Genomic DNA, 16,667 nt, shown 5'->3' with positions numbered 1-16,667 from the left:
TTTACCCCTTTTTAAGGGTGGCCATCGTGTGAATTAACCAGTTCTTCCCACTGAGGATTGCCAGGCTGAGCCCCACGGTCTGGGCCTCCTAGGAGTCTGCAGGCTGTGGTCAAGGTGAGGAGGAGGCCCATCAGCTTGGGCGCAGGCCATGTCGGGGGAGCAGGGGTTGGAGGCCGCAGAACCACGCCCAGGGCCGGCCCTGCAGTCACCTCCATCTCAGCGTAGCTGTTCCCCGCTTCCACATGGCCCCCGTCCTCCACCGTGTACTGAGTCAGCTTCCCAGCCGATGGGGACCTCAGGATGGTGGGGTCGTTCTCCTTCTCAAACACACATGTCTTGTTGCCTATGGTGATCCGGTAACTGTGAGAGAGAAAGAGACATGGGGACCTCAGACCAAGGAAGCCCCAGTCCAGCTCTGGGCAGCCTTTCACTTGTCCTAAAGGCCGCCGGGTTGTCACCTGTGGCTCGGAGTGAGCGACTTTACGTCCCCAAATGGTGGCAACTGATGCTTATAATGGAGACACTGAAAGTGCGATAGAGGAGCAAAGAACATGCTTCTTTTCTGGCTGAAACATGCTCCCTTCCCTCACCCCCACCGCGTTCTATGGTTTGAACTCAGCGTCGCCTGCTTGCTAGGTAAATTCTCTACCACTTGAGCCATGTCCCAGCTACTAAATCTTCACCATCAACCCGATGGGGAAGACAAAAGGATACTGAGTAAAGATCACAGAAGCTTTCAATATTCTTTTGTGTGTGTGTGTGTGTGTGTGTGTGTGTGTGATGCACACACACGTATGTGTACACACATGTGCTGGTCCTGGGGCTTGAGCTTAGGCATGGACGCTGTCCCTGAGCTTCTTTGGCTCAAGGCTAGTGCTCTACCCCATGAACCACAGCTCCTTTTCCAGCTTTTTGTTGGTATTGGAGATAAGAGTCTCAAGGACTTTCCTGCCGGGGACTGGCTTGAAACCACAATCCTTAGATCTCAGCCTTCTGAGGAATTAAGATTACAGGTGTGAGCCACCCATGCCAGGCTAGAAGGTTCCAATATTCTTGGTGGATAGAACATAGATTAGAAAAGAAATAATAAAGCTGGACATGATGGCACATGCCTGTAATCCCAGCACTTGGTAGGCTGAGGCAGGAGGATTGTTAAGGTCTAGGTCAGCCTGAACTATAGAGGGAGGGAGGGAGGGAGGAAAGATGAGAGGAAGGGAGGGAAAGAGGGAGAGAGAGAGAGGGAGGAGGGCCACTGTCAGGTGTCAATCTCCTCTGCCTTAAACATCAAGGACTATAGAACACATACACACACACACACACATACTCACATACACACGCAGGCTCACCCAGGTCCACACACACATATACACATGTATCTATACTGCTGCTGGAAGGCATATCTACTCTACAACCATCCTGTGTGAACATGGTGGCTCAGACACAAGCAGGCACCTGGCTACCCTCCTGGCCAAATACAAGGCCCCTCCCTCAGCTCTGAATCCTTCCAGGTCCCTAGAAAGATGACACCTGGAGCCCCCCCCCCCTCCCCAAGTTCCTGCCGGGCCCCCAACCTCTCTCCGGACACCCTCAGAATGTGCCCGATGGACCTCATTCAGGGCCCAGTCCGCTTGGCATTTCCAGCTCTGCCCACAGGTGCGGGCAGCCACGCACCTGTCCACCTCTTCCTTCAGGTAGGTGGTGTAGCTGTTGCCGTTGTAGGAGAGCAGAAGACCCCCGTCGTTCAGCCGGTGGGCGTCGATCTCGATGTGGCAGCCATTCATGATGAGAACGAACGTGGTCAGGGACTGCCGGGCCACCTGCGGGGGAGGGGGATGTCACCCCTACTGTACAGTGGTGGGGAAGGGCTGGCGGCCAGTGCGGGAGTGGAAGCCCCATTCTCCCCAGCCCCAGCTTCCATTGCCCTGGAGCAGCCACACAGGGGGCTGGAGAGGGGCTGGTATCACGGAGCCACACTGGCCCGTGTATGAAGGGCCATGGGCAGCAAACACAGGCCCTGCCTAGCCATCTGTCACCCTCCAGCGCATCAGATGCCCGCCTCCAAACAGATGAAGCAGGGCCACCAAGGTGTCAGGGCCTGGGGCTCACACTGGGTGAGGCAGGCCTGGAGGGTATTTCAAGGGCCTGGTACACTGGGTGTACCAGAGTGCTATGCGCTCTGTGCCCCCAGGTTCCTACATGGAAACCTTACATCAAACGTAGTATTAGGAGGCAGGGCCTCTGGTGAGATCTCATTTAGAGGATGGAGGATTCATGATAGGATTTGTGCTCTTATAAAAGGACCCAGAGCCAGGCTCCAGTGGCTCACACCTGTAATCATATCTACTCAGGAGGCTGAGATCTGAGGATCATAGTTCAAAGCCCATCAGACTCTTATCTCCAACAAACCATTCAGAAAACCGGAAGTGGTGCTGTGGCTCACGTGGTAGAGCGCTAGCCTTGAGCTGAAGAGCTGAGGGACAGCGCCCAGGCCCAGAGTTCGAGCCCTACCACCAAACAAACAAGAGACACCTCCCCTCCCCTGCCCCGCCCCTTCTACCATGTGAAGGCAGTGGGAGAAGGTACCAGCTGCAGGCTGGGAAGTGGCCCTCACCAGACACCAAATCTATCCTTGTAACTTTGACCTTGAACTTTCCAGCCTCTTGTGAAAGGAGATAGAGGAGACACAGGCACAAAGGAAGATAATCACACACACACACACACACACAGAAGAAAGCCACACAAATATGATGGGACTGCAAACTAAAATATCAGGGACTGCCAGCAGCTCCCAGAAGCAGGGAGGGCTAGGACAGCTCCCTTCCTGATGACCAGCTGGCACCTTGACAACTGTGCACCCACCTCCTGGTCTCTCCGGCCACCAGACGGTGGCGCTGTCACCATACCACAGCAGTCTCCCAGACAGTGTGTGGGGATCTTTGCACATGGCTCGGACTCACATAGCCAGCCCAGACTATGTGGGAAACCTAGCTGCTCAGACTCAAGCACAAGAAAAATCTACTCCACATTTCAGGGGCGGTTCATGGGTGACGTAAATTCCCTCAAGCATCCGGAACACTGGAAACATCGGAGAGGCCCAAGGGCCTTTTACCTTGAGAATGTACTTGACACCTCCGTAAATTAACTCTACGTCCACAATGTTCAACAGCGAATCTGCAGGGAGGACCTGGCCCCTGCAAGATAAGACAGACCTGCCGTCAGACTGGAGAGAGACCAATCACCAATCAGTCCCCTCCCCCCCCCCCCCCCCCCGCCCCTGAATTCAGCAAGATCACCCAGGGGACTGGTGGTTGTGGCTCAGTGGCAGGTTGTAAGAGTTCCTGACCCCAGTACCAAAAAACACATAAAATCTCTTGCTAGTGCAATAGAAAATTAAATTTGATTAAAAGGCATGGGACACAGACCATATCTGACATTCCCCAGAACTTGGCATTTTGAAGGATATGAACCTTTTTTCTTTTTCTTTTTTTTTTTCTTTTTCCTCTGTGTGTGTGTGTGTGTGTGTGTGTGTGTGTGTGTGTGTGTGTGTGTGTGAGTGTTCTGGGGCTTGAACTCAGAGCCTGGGCACTGTCCTTGAGCTTTTTTTTTTTTTTTTTTTTTGCACTCTACTACTTGAGCCACAGCTCTACTTCTAGCTTTTTGGTAGTTAATTGGAGATAAGGGTCTCTCGGGAACTTTGAAGGATTGACTCCCACCCTGTCTTCCCAGGTGGATACAGAGATGTTCCTGCTTAGACTGGACTTTAAACCATGATCCTGAGAGCTCAGCCTGCTGAGTAGCTAGGATCACAGGCTTGAGCCACCAGCACTTGGCAGATACAAACTTTTAACAAGGCTTTCTGGGCAAAGATGAGGGGTGAGTAATTTCAAAATACAGTGCAACCATAAATAAAGATGGTACAAGTAGCCTCCACAATCGGGGAGGCTACTACTAGTCAATAAGGGGTTGGGTGGGAAAGAGAGAGCCACGGGGAGGGTTAGTCAGACTAGAGCATATGCGAGTCTGAAATGTCATGGTGAAACCCCTGCGTGTAATTAATAGACACTAAAACAGGAAGAAGAATAAGAAAGTAAAATGGGCTCTGTTGAGGGGTAGGCACCAGCGAGAGGGGTCGGGGAGGAATGAGGAAGAGGGTGGATGAGGATGACCGTGGCTGATGCCGTTTATTTGCATGTATGGCAATAAATACCGAGCAACAAAACCTGTTGAAATTATTTTCTACAGCTGAGAAAGTGCTGGAAGGGGTGAGGTTGCTCAGGATACACGATACATGTGTGCACACTTCTCAACAAAACACACCTTGTACAACCTGTATCTGCTGAATGAATGAATAAGGACATAACGTAAACAGCTTTCGGGGGAGCCCAATCTATCATGGCTTCTCAGAAAAGCTCCCTGTATGGGGAGTGTTCAATGCTGGGAAAGAAGCCAGCGGGGATTCTGGCTCTGTCATCACCCATGAGCTTGACCGCTACCTGTGCCAAACCACCTTGCCCCTCTTGCCCAGTGGAAGGTGATTCGGCTCTATTCCAGAGACACTGAACACTGACTCGGGGGAACGGGCTCCTGGCATCAAGCAGGCAGGAGCCATGCTGTGGCTGTCACCCAACCAGGCTCACAGAACGGCCCCACTCGGATCCACAATGCTGAGGTGGAGAGCCGATGGTAAGCAGCTGGCCATGGCCTAGCTTTCCAGTAGTCTCCTGGTGGCCAGGTGAGGACCAGGGAAAGAAACATCAGGAGAGATGATCTTTGATCTACTCTGCGGCTTCTCAACGCGCCTCCATGTTCTCTGAACTCCATGTCAGCAGGAAGCTGTCTTGGACTGTCTGTCCAGGCCTCAAGGACCCCCAAGCCCCACCTCCACCCTACTTCACCGAATTCTCCACCCCACCTCCCCCCCCACCCAATCCCCTTCCCCGACTCTTCCAGGGCAGCTCTGGTTGGACACTGCACAAGCAGCCTGGTGGGAGGAGCTCACCAACTGCCTGGTCACCGATTGGTCACCTAAATCAAGCACAAGTTGCCTTCCATGGCCTCCCCCCAAGAGGGACAAGGCTGATGGATGATGCCCAGTACCTTTCCAGGGAGTGCAGGAAATCCGTCATACAGTCTCTGAACTTCGCATCGGCCACGTTCAAGGCCCCGCATACCACCCCGAGCATGATGTCTGGCTTCTCTGCCTAGGAGACACGGGGTGGGGGGGGAGGGGGGTTCAGTGTCAGTGTCCTGCCCCAGCCCCCATCCGCAGGGGGAGCCACAGACACGGGGCGCCTCCCCACCTGCACTTTCTCAGCGATGAGGTGATCCAGCCACCCGGTGTCGATGTCGTTGTTCTGGAAGCTCTCAGTCTCCAGCAGGTTGATGAGATATTCCACCGTGGTCCTGAAATCGCCCCGGATGGACAGCTCCTTCAAAGCCACCACCATGTTCCTAGAGGGGGAAGGGCACGCCACTAGCTTCCGAGTCCACGTAGAATGCCTGTGGACATTCTGTAGCATGGTTTTTAGAGTGCCAGGAAGACACAAGAGGCAAGAGGGGCCCTGGGACAGAGGGGTGTCACTTCAGCTTTAACATGGACAGGCTGAGGAACCAGTGGCTTAACCACTCCCCGGACAGCGGTTCTCCTCATCCGGAAAATGGGGGAGTAACTGTGACGTCATGAGGACCCCTGAGGATCACCACGAGATTCTCGGTGTAAAGTTACTGACAATCATCGGCAAATGTCAGCCGTGTGTGCACGACCATTTCACTCTTATTAACTATGGCTGTCGTTCACGGTGGATGGAGAAACAGCCTGTCTCTCTGGCTGATGCTCAGTCTGTCTCTCGCCTCCCCAGCACCCAGGCTGCTTTCTTGCCAGCCACACCGCCGTGTCTTCTGAGGACACGTATCACTGTGACCGGGCTCAGGAGGAAATGGAAGGAAAAGAGGTGAGGTATGAATGCACCTCTTCTTGGAGGTGAGGCTTCTCCACTTGTGAGCAGGTGTGGGGCGGGGGCAACAATGGCTTCAGGAGAAAAACAGAAGCGGCACTGTGGCTCAAAGGGGTAGAGTGCTAGCCTGGAGCAAAAAGAGCTCAGGGACAGCGCACAGGCCCTGAGTTCAAGCCCCACAATCAACAAACAAGCAAAAAGAAAGGTCAATTCATTATAAAGTGAACTGGGTTTTACTTCTCTTTGTGCCTATGTCAAGACAGGAGAAATAAGATGGGGTCCTTCATTGTGGGGGGTCCTGTCGATTGGGTTTTCAGCCCTGCAGAAACTGTGTACCTTGGGGTACACAGTAGGGCACATCCTCCTAAGAAACTTCACTTGGGGGCTGGGAATGTGGCTTAGTGGTAGAGCGCGTGCCTAGCATGCATGAAGCCCTGGGTTTGATTCCTCAGTACCACATACACAGAAAAAGCTGGGAGGCAGGGAAACGGTACAGCGGCAGGGAGGGAGCACCGGGGAGCAATACTCACGAAATGGCCTCTTCACGGTTCTCGCCCCAGGAGAAGCAGTGCCCGAATTGGGAGTCTGCAAACTCATGTAGGCCTCCGGCGGCTGCCACGCTGAAGTAGCCCCACACATTCTTGCTGCTGCGGAAGTTCAGTTCCTGGACTGTCCCCGAGCTCGGCTTAAACCCCTGATGCCCCAATGGGGAAAAGCCAGATGGAAGAAGTCATTACTCTGGATATATTTTCACCAGAACTCAATTCTGGCAAGGGCCAGCAGCCCTACCCGCCCCCAAGCAACGTTTAGCAAACATTGTTATCTCCCGCTGTGGATCCATGTGAGTGCATCATGTCTTTAAATATACATATGTACATATATAAATACATATTTATACATAGTTATATATAATATATAGAGAAAAGAGTTGGCTAGGAGGCTCAACTTTTACTTTGTATGTATCAGTTACAAATACATTTAAAAGCCAGGCACCAGTGGTTCACACCTGCAAACCTAGCTAGGCAGGAGGCTGAGATTGGAGGATTAAGGTTCAAACCCAGCCAGAGGAAGGAAAATCCTTGAGACTCTCTTTTCTCTGTGTGTGACAGTTCTGGGGTTTGAACTCAGGGCTGGGCACTGTCCCTGAGCTTCTTTTGCTCAAAGCTACTTGCTCTACCATTTGAGCCACAGCACCACTTCCGGCTTTTTTTGTGTATGTGGTACTGAGGAATCAAACCTGGGGCTTCATGCATGCTAGACAAGCGCTCTACCACTAAGCCACATTCCCAGCCTTGAGACTCTGATCTACATTTAATCACCAGAAAAAGCAGCAAGTGTGACTATGCCTTACATGGTAGAGCACCCATCTTGAGCAAAAAAGCTAAGGAACAGAGCCTAGGTTCTAAGTTCAAGCCCCACCCAGTATGAGCATAACACACACACAGACACACACACACACACACACACACATATAAAATTTAGGGCTACTGGAATGGCTCAAGTGTTGAGCCTGAGTTCTACCAAAACCTAAACAACATATGTTTATATGTGACATATATTTAATTTGAAGAAACAGGCATGATGGCACACACCTATGATCCAGCACTAGGAAGGCTGAGAATTGCGAGTCTGAGGCCAGCCTAAGCTACGTAGCAACAGCCTGTCTCAAAAGTTATGTATGTGTATTAATTTCAATAATGAGAGGAAGGGGGCTGGGAAGATGGCTCAGTGGTAGAGCACTTGCCTTGCATGCATGAGGCCCTGGGTTCGATTCCTCAGCACCACATAAGCAAAAAGAAAAAAAGCTGGAAGTGGCGCTGTGGCTCACGTGGTAGAGTGCTAGCCTTGAGCTGAAGAGCTGAGGGACAGCACCCAGGCCCAGAGTTCAGGCCCCATGACCAGACGCCAAAAAAAAAAAAAAATGAGAGGAAGCGAGGAAATAACGTCAGAGTAAATTACTGAGACCCATGACAATCAGTTGGCAAGCATGTGAACTGTGACATGCCAGTGGCCCTTTACAAAACCTAGAAAGAGCAAGCCACAGAGGGAGTGTGGGACTCCATATTACAGACAAAGCACAGGGGGGTCAGAATCCCAAGGACCTAGGCTCTGCACCGGATGAGCGCCAGATGGAGAGTTACCTACAAGACTCACCCACCTGGGCAGGCTCTCCAGGCAATGTGTGAGGATCTGCCTGGTGCCTGGCACGTGTCACAGGTAGAGGAAGCCGATTAAAACAAGACACGTTCCTTCCGTGCCTCATTTTCTTCATCACTGAGTTCAGAAGCCCACATACCCAGGGAGATAGAAGATGCTAGAAACCCTAGGGCCCCACACTTGCCTCGTCTGGGTTTTCGCTGGTGATCCTGGCTGCAATGACATGGCCTCTGGCGATTGGAGGGTTGGTGGGGGTCTCAAAGGAAATGGGCGTCACCCCCCATGGAGACTCTCCATAGAGAAGCCGGATGTCCTTCAGCCTGTACAGCGGCACACCCATGGCAATCTACAGTGCAGAACCCATGCCACCAAATCAGTTCCATCCCCTTGCAATCCCTGCCCCAAATGGCCCAGTGATGAAGGAAGAGGCTCAGTCAACAATTTCAGACATACGGAGCCTGTCTACAGGTTTCTGTACTATAGTGGGATAGGAGAAGGAAGAGGAAAAATCTATAACGCAAGACAAGGCTCCCGCAGAGCAGACAGTGTGTGAAAAGAAGAAACAAAGTCACACAAGGGGGAAACATGTGCATGGAAGAAAAAAACCTGGACACCCAGAGCTACCAGAGTGGGAAGCGACTGGGCTGTAATGCTCGGGCAGGAGGCTCTGTGAAGGTGACAGGGACACTGGCATGAAGAAGAAGCAAAACCCAGACACTTGGGGGCTGGGAAGGTGGCTCAGTGGTAGAGTGCTTGCCTTGCATGCATGAGGCCCTGGGTTCGATTCCTCAGCACCACATAAGCAGATAAAGCTGGAAATGGCGCTATAGCTCAAGTGGTAGAGCGCTAGCCTTGAGCTGAAGAGCTGAGGGACAGCGCCCAGGCCCAGAGTTCAGGCCCCACAACTGGCAAAAAAAAAAACAAAAAAAACCAGACACTTCTAGCCACCAGCTATATGTTGCACACCTTCACAATTCACTGCTTGGACCTCTTCTCAGGATGCACTAAATTCTGACAGAATGTGATATGATCTGGAAGAAATCGCCAGACAGATCCAGATTCACAAACAGGCAGCCAAATGCTGCAAAAGTGCCAATGCTGCAGGAGGCCGTAGGTTTGGTACCCAGCCCACACACAAAAAAAGCCAATGGCAAGAATGGAGAAAATGTAGCTGGGTATCGGTGGCTCACACATGAAATCCTAGCTATTCAGGAGGTTGAGATCTGGAAACCCATAGTTCAAAGCCAGTTCTCAGGCAGAAAAGTACTTAAGACTCCATCTCGAAGCAAAATGTTAGACTGGAGGTGTGGCCCAAGTGATAAGAGTATAAGCTATGAGCAAGATAGAGAGTGCAAAGTTCTGAGTTCAAGCCCCTATGCCAACCAAAATTGAAACAAAGCAAACAACAACAACAACAAAAACTATGATTGGGAAATACTGCAGATTAAAAAGACTAAAGAGGCATGACAATGAAATGCAAGGTGTCCTCCTGGGTTGGATTCTAGACTTCACACAAATAAAAGCAGCTGTAAGACCTCTGAGGATACCAGAAAGCAGAGCATTGCTACTGTAGACAGCACAGTAACCAGGCCACAGCAATGCTCTCCTTCCCAAAGGAACCAGCTGTATCACACACTACACCGGACTGCCTGTTCTTGGGATGCTTCACCTCTATTACAATATTTACGGGCCACCTCACAAAGGTTCAGCCCAATCATCCCCCAAAAGACTGACTCCAAAATGTTTCCCCAAAGAAATTATACAGACAAAAAAAAAGTATGTAGACTAATGAGGTATGGGGGAAAATAGGTAGGTTGGTAGGTAGGTAGGTAGGTAGATGGATGGATGGATGGATGGATGGATGGATGGATGGATGGATGGATGGATGGATGGATAGATGGATGGCGATGTCCTAACTGGTGAATGTAACTACAGGATGTATTATACACACAACTCTCCTGCAATTTTTGTTTTTTTTGGGGGGGGGTCCCGTTGTGGGGCCTGAACTCTGGGCCTGGGCGCTGTCCCTCAGCTCTTCAGCTCAAGGCTAGCACTTGAGCCACAGCGCCACTTCCGGCTTTTTTCTTATGTGGTGCTGAGGAATCGAACCCAGGGCCTCATGCATTACAAGGCAAGCGCTCTATCACTGAGCCACCTTCCCAGCCCCTCTCCTGAAATTTTTAAAGAATATAAATACAGGCTGGGAATGTGGCTTAATGGTAGAGTTGCTAGCCTAGCATGCATGAAGCCCTGGGTTCGATTCCTCAGTACCACATAAACAGAAAAAGCCAGAAGTGATGTTATAGCTCAAGTGGTAGAGTGCTAGCCTTGAGCAAAAAAAGCTCAGGGACAGCATCCAGGCCCTGAGTTCAAGCCCCATGACTGGGGGGAAAAAATATAAAGACATCAAGTAAAACAAAACAAAAAAAAAAAAACAATCTGGTGATGAGAAGAAGGGAAGGCATGAAGGAAAGAGGGAGGAACAGACGGAAAGAGAAAGGGAGGGAGGAAGGAAAGGAAGAACAGAGGAAGGATACATTAAATTTTTAAGAGTTCTTATGAACGGAGTTCATACCTGCAGGTCATGTGTCTTCAATGGAAGTGACACTGTCCCCCAGGGGGTGTGGAAAAAAATTTCGTCTTTATTTATCTGTGCTTTCAGATAAATTTATGGAACATGAATACATACAGTATCTCAGTCAGGACAGCTCTCCCAGGAGAAGGATTGGAGACAATGTCTTTAAGATCTGATCATGAAATGAACGGTTAAGAAACATTTTTCTGGACAGTCAGCTAGGTGTGGGGCAAGAAGGCAGGAAGGGCTAATAGGAGCAGGAAGAGGGTGAGAGGCAAGGTAGGGGTGAGGTGGAGGGGATTTGCTCACCTGCAGCTGGGCAGCCGGCAGGTTGACGTCGGCAATCATCTCTGTGCAGGGATGTTCGACCTGCAAGCGAGGGTTCAGCTCCAGGAAGTGGAAGCTGCCATCCTGGCTGTACAGGTATTCCACGGTTCCGGCACTCACGTAGCCCACGGTCTTGGCCAGGAGCACCGCACACTGCAGGAAGAGGTATTGGTTTCCAGCAATTGCCTTAGGAATCAGAAGGGACTGTGGACTCCCTCGCCCAGTGCCCACTGATGACCTGTGATGAGGGAAACGCTTTGGGACCTCAGCAATCAGCCGACACCCACAACACACCTGTGTGGCCTTGAAATCCCTGCAGCCGCCCCCCACCGGCCCCAGCTCTGTGAAGCGTACCTGCTCCATGAACTCAAACACAGCTGCCGTGGCGATGGTAGCCGGCGCCTCCTCGATGATCTTCTGGTGGCGCCTCTGGATGGAGCAGTCCCGCCCAAACAGCGACACTGCATTCCCATACTGGTCAGCCAGCACCTGGACCTCCAGGTGCCTCGCGTGCTGGGCCAGCTTCATGAGAAAGATGGGAGAGCCCGGGATCTCGCTCTGCACCTGCAGGGGAAATACAGCTGCTGGCTCTCCATGGGGAAATCAGCTCCAGAAACTTCTGGAAGTCATCAAAAGACAGCATCAAACAACAGCACTGTGAATCTGCTCTGTGTGTGTGTGTGTGTGTGTGTGTGTGTGTGTGTGTGTGTGTGTGTGTGTGTGTGTATGTGTGTGTGTGTGTGTGTGTGTGTGTGTGTGTGTGTGTGCCAATACTGCAGCTTGAACTCAGGGCCTCTGTGCTCAAGAAAAAGACCCAATTACAAAGAGTATTTACATCTGACAGAGAAAAGACTGGGAAGGGATGAGGAAAGGAGCTTTTATTCACCCCAATATAACCCTGGACTTGTTTGAATTCTTACATTAGGAACATTTTCAGGGCTGGGGATGTAACTCAGCCAGGTCCTGAATTCAAAACCCATTAAATTATAATTAAAATTAAGTAAAATTATATATATATATGTGTAGATAGATAGATAGATAGATAGATATGCGTGTGTGTTCAGAGCCAAGTACAGTGGTTCATGCCTGTAATCCAAGCTGCTCATAAGGTAGAGACCAAAAAGATCATAGTTAGAAGCTAACCTGGACAGAAAGCTTCGTAAGACCCCATCTCAACCAATAAAGCAAAGCATGGTGCTGTGTGGGTGCCTATCACCCCAGCAATGTGAGGTGAGGGAAAGTGGGAAGATAGGAGAACAGAAGCCCAGGCCCTGAGTTCAAGCCCCTGTACTGATGTGTACACACACTAATCTTTAACACAAAGCTGGGACACAGCCCAGTGGCAGAGCATTTGTCTAGCATGCTGAAGGCCTAGGTTTGATTACTACCACCACTCACAAAAATAATAAAAGCAAAAAACAAACAAACAAAAAAAACAGCCACAGACCCAGCTCCTGAAAACCCCTCCTGGAAGATCAGAAAATGATGCTGAGAGAACTCATCAGGTGGCCAACGAAAGAAAAGACCCCCACGAGGGCCCAGGGACCGCTCACTTGTCTGAACAGCATGGGAAAATCCTCGGCGCTCTCAGCCTTACGAATTCCTTTCCCTCCACCACCTTCAGAAGCCTTGATCATCAATGGAAAACCAATCTTTTCTGCTGCCTGAGGGCCAAGGACAAACGAGCCTCTTCAGAGATGAGACAGGAACCAACCAACCACTACCAGGACGAGGAGGCAAGTCTAGCACCCAGGTCCCCGCACTAGCTCCGCCATTACCTCCAAGCCCTCGTCTACATCCTTCACACAGCCCAGGCTGTAGACATCTTCGGGGACGTGGATGGGTATCCCCTGCTGCAGGTTCTCCTCTGCCCACTCCACCGTCAGACCTGGAGAGGCACAAAGCAGGCTGAGACCATCAGGCCCTGGGATGGCAGAATACACAGCCCGGGAAGCACCCAAGCTGCTCCGGACCAACAAAGCACAGAGCCATCCTTCCAGCCTCCTTCGCTGCCTCTTCTACGCCTTGAGACTGACCTGGCACCGGCCCCCCCCACTCTACCCCCCCCCCCCAGGAAATCAAGTTGACACTGCCTCTCCCTAGAGCAACACGGACTGCACTCCAAAAAGAATCCCAACCACCCAAAGGAATCATTTTTTTTTTCTTTTCGGGGGACCTCTATTGGGTCTTGAACTCAGGACCTTGTGCTATTCACTGGGTAGTTTGTTGTTTTTGTGTGTGTGTGTGTGTTTTAATTTAAGGGGGCGTCTACCATTTGAGCTATACCCCCAATTCTGGTTAACTGGAGTTAAAGAATCTCATGGACTTTTCTGCCCAGTCTGGCTTCAAACCTCCATCCTCAGACCTCAGCCTCCTGAGTTGCTTGGATTACAGGTATGAGGCACCATGCCTGGCTAAACGTAAGAATTTTTAAAAGCACACTCCTGTTCCCCGACTAGACGGAGAGGTTCCCCTAAAACAAAGGCCAGAATCTCTTACCACTTCCACTCCAGGGCAGGGTTGGGATCTGCAGGGTCTGAGCCACGATGGTGGAAGCAATCTTATCTCCTAAGGCCCACATGGCTTCACTGGGGGGACCTGAGGAGTCAGGAAAAGGACAGCAGAATGGACTCAGTCGGAAGACTCTGGAAGCCGAGTAGCAAACAAGCGCACAGTGGCAAGGCCAGGTGGAGGGCAAAGAATGGGGAAAGAAAGGAGAGAAAGGCAGGAGGGAGAGGAGAAGGAAGGGAAGAGAAGGGAAAAGGGAAGGGAAGGGAAGGGAAGGGAAGGGAAGGGAAGGGAAGGGAAGGGAAGGGAAGGGAAGGGAAGGGAAGGGAAGAAAGTAAAGAGAAGGGGAGGGAAAGAGGGAAGGAAGAGAGGAAGGGAAGGAGAGAGAAGGAGGGAAGGAAAGAGGGAGGGAAGAAGGGAAGGAGGGAGGGAGGGAGGGAAGGATTCAGATCCAGCTCCCCGGGAGCTTTAATCTCACACCAGGTAGGAAAAACTCAGCCAGTCTGCTACTGCATCCACCAACTTGCAACATCTGGTCTGAAAACCTCTGTAGGTTATAACTCAGCTGTGTGGGGAACACATTAATTCACCCTGTCAGGAGGCAAAAGGCTGGGCAGAGAACACAAGCTAGCATGTAAAGAAAGAGCTGGACTGTGGGGTGGCGAAGTGTTTCTATGAGGGCCAGGCTGCCGGCCTCCTGGGCCTGCAGGCTCTGTCACAGGGACTCCACATCCCAGGACGGCCACTCCTCATTCTACTTGCATACAGGTATCCATTTTAACATTTTTGGTCATTATTCCCAAATGAATGCGGTATAACGCAGCTCTGCTGTGTACCAAACATTTTAAGTCATCTGAGAGGGATAGCTGGGCAAGAGGTTGCACACAAAAATAATTCTGCTTTATACAGGGAGGGGTCTGAGCGGCGGAGGACTTTGGTGTCTTTTGGGAAGTCCTGAAACCGATACCCTGATGGCACTCATGATGTCCTGTGTTAACAAATGTACACAAGTACAGACTTAACAAGCATGTGCACAAATAAAACTCCAGGTGCCTCCAAACAATAATTTTTTTTTTTTTGGTCCGGTTGTGGAGGCCTGAACTCTGGGCCTGGGCGCTGTCCCTCAGCTCTTCAGCTCAAGGCTAGCGCTATACCACTTCCGGCTTTTTTCTTATGTGGTGCTGAGGAATCGAACCCAGGGCCTCAGGCATGCAAGGCAAGCGCTCTACCACTGAGCCACCTTCCCAGCCCCAAACAATAATTTTTTTATCTAATCATGTCAGATGGTGATCAAGGTGTCAGGCCTGAGAACAACCCAGATAAACACGTGGTCCTCTCAAAAATATCACACACACACACACACACACACACACACACAGAGTCAGAAATCTGAACTTGCCCACAACCATCAGACCAACAGAAACACCACAGAGGACTCCACTGGCCTCCTGTAAGTCTGCTGTGGGAACCATGGTGACATGGGCCCGCCCATCCCTGAGTCCACTTGGGCCTCATATGGAGAAGCAGAGGTGATGCTGAACAAGCCTCCTCCCACCCCATGCCGCAGTGCTCGCAACCCTGCTGGATAGAACCTTCTACCTAAGAAAGCAATCCCATGCTTGCACAGCAGCTCCGGAAGTTTGGGGTTTTCGGAAGCATGGCCCCAGCCAGCCCACACCGCCTGCAAATACAGAAAGGGGTGAACTCAGACCCTTCCATCTTCAAGAACCGAGCCCCCATCCACCCAGAGCTCTGGGCCATGTCCTACGAACCACACTGAACGGTGGAACTCAGCTGCTCCAGAGCTCAGGGCGCCACCCCGCTGTGGGCACCGGGGCCAGCCTTACCTGCACAGGGATCCTCTTGGCAATGTCCACAATCAGTTCCACGTTGGCATAGTTATTGTTATTCGGTCCTCCTGGCACAGGGACGTACTGGTCTGCCATCTTGATGTACTCTGGGATGGAGCAGGAAGGAAAGGGGAACAAGTATGGAGAGACTGAAGTCAAGGCAACCACATTCTGGCCATGACGGCTGTGGACAAACGGAATAAAGTTGGAATAAAACTCAGTGCGGTTTTCATTCGGTGAAAACAAGGGTGCCCTGGAAAAGGCCTGGAAGAAGAGAAAGGAAGCAGACTGCCAAGATGGTGGAGGATTCGAGGCTGGCAGGGACATGAGGCCTACCTGCTCCAGGTAAAGGATGTGAAGTATCAGCACAGCATGGGGAAGGCCCACAGGATAATGCTCTGATTTCAAGGCCAGGGTTCTCACCCAGCCTGTGTCACATGCTGCTTATGCAACTGTGGGCAAGTGGTAAACATATACCCCTGGGTCCGTATACCCCTGGGTCTCAAATGGTTTCATCTGTCAAAGGGGGCTGAGAAACAAGCAAGGCTGTGACCACGCAGGAGATGATGCCGAGGTTGCTGGCACCAAGGATAGTGTTGTTTCCTCTGAAGCAGTGTATGTGTGCGTGTGTGTGTGCTGTGTGTGTGTGTGTGTGTGTGTGTGTGTGTGTGTGCGCATGCACGCACATGCCAATACTAGAGGTTGAACTCAAGAGCCTCCCGCTTGGTTTTTGAGGAGGGTTTTTTTGCTCATGCCTGGTGCTCTACCATTTGAGCCACACCTCCTATCCAGCTTTTTTACTGGCTAAATGGAGTCTTGCAGATTTTTCTGCTCAGACTGGCTTCAAATTGTGATTCACATCTCAGCTGCCTCAGCAGACAGGACTACAGGTGTGAGCCACCAGCACCCCGGCTTCTGAGGCATTCTTAAAAGGGTATGATGAGACTCAAAAGATAACGTAGGCTGCTGTGTGGAGAAGGAGCTATAAAGAGACAAGACTCCTCAGGCAGCGGGAGAATCATCTAATACAAAATGATTCCTTTTAAGAGACATAGGTGAGCAAGTAGAAGACCAAACAAGTGGCTGCAACATAGCAGAGAACAGCGGCAGGGGGAAACATCTGGAAAAAAAAGACCCCAAGCGGCTAGAACAATGACAGGACTTCCATTCTGTGGATTAACGACCACTACTCTCTTCTAAGGCATCTGGTTTGCTCTTGTGATCAGCAGGCATTGTCATTAAATAAGGAAGAAAGGAGCCAGGGGTGGGTGGCTCAGGCCTGTAATCCTACTTACT

General features: G+C 51.1%; 1 protein-coding gene across 2 annotated transcripts in view; it reads right to left on the bottom strand.

The window, feature by feature from the left end:
* Acacb (acetyl-CoA carboxylase beta) overlaps window positions 1-16,667 on the bottom strand; it is a 67,164-nt gene that overhangs the window by 36,923 nt on the left and 13,574 nt on the right. For both annotated transcript variants that reach the window (XM_042673419.1, XM_042673420.1), the window contains exons 4-17: window positions 15,369-15,478; window positions 15,121-15,202; window positions 13,513-13,611; window positions 12,792-12,901; window positions 12,567-12,677; window positions 11,368-11,577; window positions 10,996-11,166; window positions 8,296-8,457; window positions 6,485-6,648; window positions 5,301-5,451; window positions 5,098-5,201; window positions 3,110-3,191; window positions 1,672-1,817; window positions 210-360 (exon numbers count right to left, since the gene is read on the bottom strand). In XM_042673419.1, coding sequence (XP_042529353.1) covers window positions 210-360; window positions 1,672-1,817; window positions 3,110-3,191; window positions 5,098-5,201; window positions 5,301-5,451; window positions 6,485-6,648; window positions 8,296-8,457; window positions 10,996-11,166; window positions 11,368-11,577; window positions 12,567-12,677; window positions 12,792-12,901; window positions 13,513-13,611; window positions 15,121-15,202; window positions 15,369-15,478 — 1,853 coding nt within the window. The remainder of the gene's footprint in view (window positions 1-209; window positions 361-1,671; window positions 1,818-3,109; window positions 3,192-5,097; window positions 5,202-5,300; window positions 5,452-6,484; window positions 6,649-8,295; window positions 8,458-10,995; window positions 11,167-11,367; window positions 11,578-12,566; window positions 12,678-12,791; window positions 12,902-13,512; window positions 13,612-15,120; window positions 15,203-15,368; window positions 15,479-16,667) is intronic.

The sequence above is a fragment of the Dipodomys spectabilis genome, unplaced genomic scaffold (genome assembly GCF_019054845.1).
Source record: "Dipodomys spectabilis isolate Male_0828 unplaced genomic scaffold, ASM1905484v1 ptg000826l, whole genome shotgun sequence".
NCBI classification, from domain to species: domain Eukaryota; kingdom Metazoa; phylum Chordata; class Mammalia; order Rodentia; family Heteromyidae; genus Dipodomys; species Dipodomys spectabilis.
The sequence above is the reverse complement of the archived record's forward strand: the minus strand, read 5'-3'. Positions and strand labels throughout refer to the sequence as shown.